We start from the raw sequence: 7,651 nt of genomic DNA, 5'->3' as shown, positions 1-7,651 counted from the left end.
AAAATTACAGCATGGAAAGTGCTTTGTACGGTGTTTACGCACTCGTTTTGTATCAGAAATCTCACTCGTTCGCTCTCGCTCACTCGTTCGATTTCTGATACGTCAACAACTCGTGCGTAAACACCGTACGCGCGCACTTTCCATAAAGTACCTTAATCTATACATAGATAATTATATAATAAATAAAATAGATGTTAAACTTTAAATTGGTGATAAATGATGAAGATGAAATATTCATTATGTCACGAGCGTGGGACAAAGAAAAATCTGAGTCCCCGACGGGAATTGAACCAATGGCCTCCCAGATACCGGTTGGGCGCTCTAACCGCTCTGGGCCATTTCCTAGGTAATTTGCATGTTCCGTTCCATGTTTTGGAGGCAAAACCTTCTCACATAAGCAACACAACAAAGAAGCTCTGAATTGGCGATTTGTTGTGGTCATCTCTGATTAAAGTTCATTAGAATAAGAATAAATCCAAGGTTACCAGACAAAGTATTTTTGCACGCTTTAAATGTTATTTTTCTGCCAACATCAAGAGTCTGGTTCTTCATAACCTGAAAATAAATTTGTTTTACTATATTTTGCCTGACAAAGAAAGGAAGCAGTAAAGCGTTGATGTTTTGAGTTTTCCTTTCTTTTATCTTTTGCTCTTTTCATGTCGTGTCGGCGTAAATTTCAGTTATTGCGGAGTAACATTTTGATTTGGCTTCGGTAGAAAAACGTTTTTTTTTTTGCCAATAAAAAATCACCCGGAAACTTTCGTATGAAGTATGTAAAGTGCCATGTGACAGTTGTGATGTGCGTAATATAAAAACCATCATCTATCCAATTGGTGTAGATCTATCGAGTCATAAATTTCTTTCATTTTTAATTAGAACGCGATCGGTTAAGTTCCAAATGTCAACTGGGTCAAAGAGGCATCGATAAAATAATAACTGTTCCTTTATTTCAAGTCAATCAAATTCGACAAATTCACAGATAATCGCAGATGGGGTTGTAAACTTACAATTCGCACGCGCTGTACATCAAAATTGTCCAATATGGAATAAACATGGTAGTTTATTTAATTTTTTTGCATTTTTGGTTCTTAAACAACTTTGGCGAAAAACAAACACGTCTATTTTCGACGGGAGAACGGTGTTTATTTTCATAACATAAAATAATTTCCTTTTGCACAGCGTTCCAAGAAAGCACAATCGGCAAAATCAATTCGCGAATGTTCTATCTTTTGGTCTGATTTGAAAAAATTACAACGCGCATGAACCACATGAAATGCTTGTATATCATTAACCAGTTTGTCAAAAATACTACGCAACTCGTTTTATATGTTAAACCATCGAACAAGGTGTTTGTATTGCATCTGCCGACATTCACATTTCAAATATAGCTGTCTGAACGAAAGATATCAAAAACTGTCTAACAGCATGTGTAAGTCGGTAATTATAAGCTAAAGCCCCAAAAGATAAAAAGGCAAGGCAATAAGTTCGTTTGCGCAATAAATGGAAGAGAACGTGACTGAATTTATAATTTTTTGCCATTGACCTCACCTGCTTTCGACAGTCTGTCAATATAGTTCGCCTGTTAATACTGCACTAATGAAAACGTTCAACAGACTCATATGGTGCCTGGAGGCAAATATAAGATTGTTCACATCGAGAAAACGCTGGAGTCCAGTTGTAACGCGTCGAATTTGTCTGCGATCTGGGAGCCTGGGACAGACTGCGCGAGAAAAGCCGGCAAAAAAAAATAAATGCAGTCAAGCAACTGTACGAACGTGCGAGGTTGAAAGTTTATAGTTTTGTTATTAGACATTAGACGTGATTCGCTGAAGCAAGGTAAACAGCTTTTATTCCCGTGGGGGACTCCCTACATACCACTTGCAGGATACTAGTTGCACCTTTTAGAGGAAATATGCTTGGTTTGGTATCACTTGAGCCTTTCAATTTTAAACTTTTACAGTTGTTCTTATTGGGATACATAAAATTTAAAAAATAAGTTTCTTTTAAGTACGAAGTGTTCCATGCACTCGCTTGGTATAAAGGTAAAATAAATTTGAGCCACGCCCATAAAGTAGATTCTTGTATCATTTAAGGATTCTTATCAAAACATACATAGGTGCCTTTTCAGTGGATTTCATTATTTCATTATTTCAAAATGTTGCAGCTTTCCTCAGCTCAAAGCATGCCATATGTGTCTCATCTTGCAGCAAGTCAATGATGGGTTTCAAAAATGAAATACAAATTAAAAGGGTCCACGTAATGTGAAACCTTCTTTGTAGCGGTACGTAATTCACAAAATCAGAAGGTTTATACGTTTATCTGAATTGAACTGCAATGTACAACCTGTAAATAGTAAGAGGATTTTTATTCATTCATACGCGCCCATATTTTTTTTTTCCTTTCGGCTAAATAACAAGAGAAGAACCGGTGCTTATTTCTGTTTTATACACAAAGCCCAATCCTGCTTGATCGCGTAACTATGCATAGCTTTCAAACAGTACCAAGAATTTAATTTATCTAACCCTAGTTTCTTTCGTTCTTTCCAAGTTCCGGCCGGACGCTTATGATCAAATCTCGCTTTGCGTTTCAAATTTCAATTTTTCAACCACATCCTCAGCAAACTCTTGAAGGAAGGCCGGATAACTCATGTCTACCTTTTACGCCGCGTTGTCCGTTCCTAAGCGCATCTCTTAATAGCATTTAGCAAATGCATTTCTAATAGCTTCTTAACTTTTTAAAACTAAACAATCATCTAAAGTTTTGTAGATCGATCTGGCTCTACTGCTTATTCGCTGAAACGTTCCTCAGTTGTGACTTGGAAAGATATTTCGTCGCAGTATGTCCATGATAGCTTGTCGAATGTGTCTTATCTTCCAACAGTAAATAACAGGGTTCAAAGATAAGTTTAGTAACAAGAGAGTCGCCGCACAAATGGAAAAAGCTTTTACACCAGTACTTAAGGCAGAGATCTTAACAACCAAAAAAGACCTTGCACAGATATGTGGCAAATAACAGAGCACGAACACATGATATACATAAAATGTATCGAGAGCGGAGTTTCTTAGCCTTGCAAAATTTGTCATTTCGTCACTCTCTGCTACTTGCTGTACTTGTAAGGCATTAATATGATTTCTGTGGCGTCGTACGGCTAAATATATCTTGCAATAAAGCACCGCTGAGAGGGCAAAGGAAACTATCACAATAATGGCAATAAACGCGTAAGTAACATTCCTTGAGCCAAGCCACCGGAATAACGAAAGAGATAGACTGAACACCCATATTGAGATCACCACAGCAACAACACGCTTGTGAGTCACGAGTTCTATGTATCTTAAAGGAAGATGAATTGCCAAGAATCTGTCTACACTTAAAGACATAACTCCGAGAAATGAAGGAACAGCAAATAGGTACGAGATAATGAGATGCGTGGTGCATGTAAAGCCAGTTAAATCGTTTCCCCGTGCCCAACTGACCAACATCCCAAAATACAGAGGTTCGACAAGTAATCCAACACCAAGATCAGAAACAGCAAGATTCAGAAGCAATGTTTTTAGAGGCTTTGGCACCGATGAAGTTCTTCTTAGCGCCTGGATTGTGACGCCGTTGAACACGATGGCGGTAATGGCCAGCAAAGCGTTCAATACACAATTCGCAATGTACCATGAATGTAAGTCTTTAGCTTCAGTATCCGCTGGATAGATTAACGGCAGGGTTTCCTTACAGATAGGGTTGTTCATGATCGTGTGTGTTTTCAGCAGCACGGTGTTTTTCTAAAGTTCACTGTTCCCTTTGAGCTCTTGAACAATCTCGCGCCGAAAAATGTATCTTCGAAAATGGTAAATTCGATAAACTGAAATTATACAGCCATAAATTGCATCTGCTCGAAATATTTTTATTAAAAGGCCCTTTTAAAAACCTTAATGACTGATTTCCATATCCTTTCGTATACCTAAACTTGTGAAATCCCTACCCTTTCATATACCTGAAGCCTGAAAAAGGTACCCCTTTCGGGCGGAGCCTCCCCGTATAGGCCATTATAGGGAGTACCCCCCCCCCCCCCGGGCGGGTGATACGCCTCAAACAGTTCGAGGTAACATAAGGACTACTAACGCCTCATCTGGTTCGATGTTTCCACTATTGTTTCCTATTTTTTATCAGTGTAGAGAACCTGACCGCCAAGTACAAGCCGCCAAGCAAAAAATAAATAATTAAACAGAATTAAACAGAGTAATGTTTTTAAAACAGCTTTATTGGGAAACTGTTCATAAGATTTTTAAGAGCAGGGCTAATTGAAAACGCACCCGTTATTTCCCGAGAGCTTTTACAATCTATTGCTTTTCATTCGCCTTGTAAATTGCTGGAAGCGATTGATATTGTATAAGTCATTGCGCTTAAATTGCGCGGCTGGGTTTCTTAAGCGTGCAAGGCGTTGACGTGTGATTGGCATTACGCGTTCATTTACCAAAGCGTTCAAGCAATTCTTGCTGTGAGATCTGTCAGCGACTTCTATTGTTTTATCTTTAGTCCGGATCAAAGTTCGGTCATTTCAAATGACCGAACTTCTCGTGTCTTGTCATGTTTTGCGAATGCAGCTTGTAAAAGCTTTAAGTGTCTTTGCTAATCTTTCGGCTGTTGGTAATTTTCTCCACAATGTTGTTCCAATATGACGCAGCGAAAAAATGTAATCATATTCTTCCACATCGCATTATCTATTCAGTACAAAATATGACAAAGTAACACAAGAAAGCAAGCTCCTGTGTTTAAATAATTATTATGTAGGAAAAAGCTCCAACATATATTTGAGAACATTCTGTTATGAATAACTGTATTTTTTTACATAAACTTTACAATCATAAAAAAACTCGACGTTACAAATACACTATATCTAAATCACTGTGCACGAGGCTATGCTGACTCATAGATATAAACAGTAGTTTCACAATGTTCTTGCTGGGGTATAAGGCTGTGAATTAAGAACCCCTCCAAATTAATGACCTGGAACATCTATTTTTCCTGCTTATCCATATCAAGACAAACGATTCTGTTTTGCACCCAATCGCGAATGTAAATGATTTTTTTTTCTATGTACGATAACTGAATCATATTGTCTCCGTCCCTAAAGCTACAGGGACATGACGAGCTTTATGCGATTTTTTAAAAACTAAACTAATGAACAGCACTCTGCGAACGGTATTTGTAAAACTGCTGTAACTTTTCCCGGGACACAGAATGTTGATCGTTAAATCAGGAATATCGTTGTTTTAAATCGACGATCGTAAAATCGGGGTGGATGTCTGCTGTGCAATAATTAAATAGCTAATTTACATGTCAGCAGGAGCAAGCCACTCATGTACGCGTTGCAGTCCTGTTGTTCTGTTCAAATTGCGTGACATTGACATCTCTTTCTGTGTAGCACGCAACCAGGATACTTTATTATCCAAAAGGAAATCATTCTAAGTGACAGCAGTAGCAGTCACGCGCTTTAATGAGGAAGATTTACTTTTGCAGGAGACGAGGGCTACTACACAGCTGCTTACTACCTGAGTATTTCTTTATTGACGAGTACGATCTGCAACAAGCGCCAACAGCTGAATTAAAGAACTTGAAACTGAAAGTGCTCCCTCGAATCAACGCTTAAGTTAATAAATTCATCGTTTATGAGACAAAAAAACATGTCTGAAGATCATCCAAATCAATTCGACATAACTTTGGTGGTGAAAGATGGAAAGGAGTTCCAGGCTCACAGAAATGTTCTTTCACAAGCGAGTCCTTTCTTTGAAAAGCTTCTCAGCACCGACATGAAAGAGAATAATGAAGGAGTTATTCGACTGGAGTGGATAACCGAGTCTCAGATGGCAGATATTCTACAGTTTATTTATACTGGCAACGTTCAGATTTCTAGTCAAGAGAACGCTGAGAGCCTGATCGCAGTGGCAGATTATCTGCTCCTTTCAAACCTTAAAACTATCGCCGGTAAATTTCTCGAGCAACACATGACCACTGAAAACTGCATGTCAATTTACTATTCAATAGCTGAACTGTATTCATGTGAAGAGCTAATCGCTAGCACCCGGAAATTCATCAACTCAAACTTTACCACCGTCGCTGCATCTGACGAGTTTCTAAATTTGCCAAGCCACGAAGTTGAAAAATGGATTTCAAGCGATGAGATAGTGATTGACGGCGAGGAAAACGTTTTTGAAATCATACTTCGATGGATTGATCACAACAAAAGTGAACGAAGCGTGAAATTCGGCGAGCTGTTTTGTCACGTTCGACTGACGACTATATCGCGTGACTTTTTAATAAAGGAGTTCGTGACAAATTATCTTGTGAAAGAAAGTTTAGCCTGCCTCGACAGGGTGACTGCTGCATTAAACTGGATTGATGGGTCAACTGATTGTAATGTTCCACGGCCACATTCTCCAAGGAATTCTTTAAAAACAAGTGTTATTGTGATAACAGATTTTGTGGGCGAAGTCCACCCGCGCTGTTATCTTCCGGCAAAAGATGAGTGGTACCATTTGCCTGCAATTGAAGGCCAACCAAAGGTACGACACATTGTTTCATTTCGCGGGAAGATATTCGTTGTTACTGATGATATCGCCACATCCCAATGCTACGATCCTGATTTGAACCGCTGGTCACCAGCACCGTGGACAAAACTGGATTCAAACCTGCCATTCACCACAGATGATCTTCAGAACGTGTTAGCTGTCGCAAACCAAATATTTTTTATTGTAGCAGAAGTCAGATCTACCTCTCTTTGGACATACAGCCTTGACACAAATTCGTTGACGCCGTTGTTTAACTGGGTTGAAAAATCATCTTTCTGTGCCGTGGCTGTAGGCAGGTACATATACGTTATCGGGCATATTCTGGTAGCTTTTCAGACCGACCACTCTCGGAATGTTCAAGATTCGACACCGAGACAGATGACTGGCTGAACATAGCACCTTTGAACGAGGAGAGGATAGGCGCTTTTGGTGTTTGCAAAAATGAACAAATTTTCATTGCTGGAGGTCGTTGGATTTACGGTGTTTCCCAAGTTATATTCATGAATAGTTGTGAAGTTTACAACATCCTAACAGATGAGTGGCAATTGATAGCCAACTTGAAATTGAATCGAAATTTAGGGAGCATGGTGTTGGTCGACGATGTGCTATTCGTGCTTGGTGGTCGCACGTCATTTCGTTATTATAGTAGTGGTCACAGATGGAGCGATACAGTTGAGTGCTACGACCATGAAAAAGACGAGTGGAACAACAAGACAAATGTTCCTGTCAGCAAGATGACCATCAAGAATAGAGCAAAACCCCAATACTATTTTAAAGGTTGTTCACTTCAAGTTTTTACAGGTGTTCTTAATAGCCTTGAGTCCATAGACCGTGACTAGTAATGTCGCAGCGAGAGCGAGCGCGTGCTTATCAAGAGCCCGCGATCCTGGCGAGTTTGTCCGCTTATACTTATTCTGACTAATTTGCAAGTTTTAATTTTCGCGATTGCAAGAAAAATTAGAGAAAAAGTGTATTAAATTCCGCGATTTTTCAGTGATTTGAACCAATTTACAATCGAATTCAAAGCTCGAAACAGTAATCAGAGAAAAGGTGCTGGTCAAAAACAATAGGGAAAGATATTTTAAAAGGTAAAT

The 7,651-nt window shown here is 39.1% G+C and overlaps 1 protein-coding gene and 1 pseudogene across 1 annotated transcript; one reads left to right on the top strand and one right to left on the bottom strand.

The window, feature by feature from the left end:
- Positions 1-2,804: 2,804 nt before the first annotated feature.
- Positions 2,805-3,737, bottom strand: LOC144660335 (adenosine receptor A2a-like). The gene has a single exon (XM_078520943.1). It carries the CDS (start codon positions 3,735-3,737, stop codon positions 2,805-2,807), a length of 933 nt encoding a protein of 310 aa, XP_078377069.1.
- A 1,506-nt stretch (positions 3,738-5,243) lies between these two features.
- On the top strand, positions 5,244-7,400 carry LOC144660031 (kelch-like protein 40; annotated as a pseudogene).
- The last annotated feature ends 251 nt before the right edge of the window (positions 7,401-7,651 follow it).

This window comes from Oculina patagonica, chromosome 7 (assembly GCF_052425735.1).
Source record: "Oculina patagonica isolate OP01 chromosome 7, crgOcupat, whole genome shotgun sequence".
NCBI classification, from domain to species: Eukaryota; Metazoa; Cnidaria; class Anthozoa; order Scleractinia; family Oculinidae; genus Oculina; species Oculina patagonica.
Note: the sequence above shows the minus strand (reverse complement) of the source record. Positions and strands in the feature narration are given on the sequence as shown.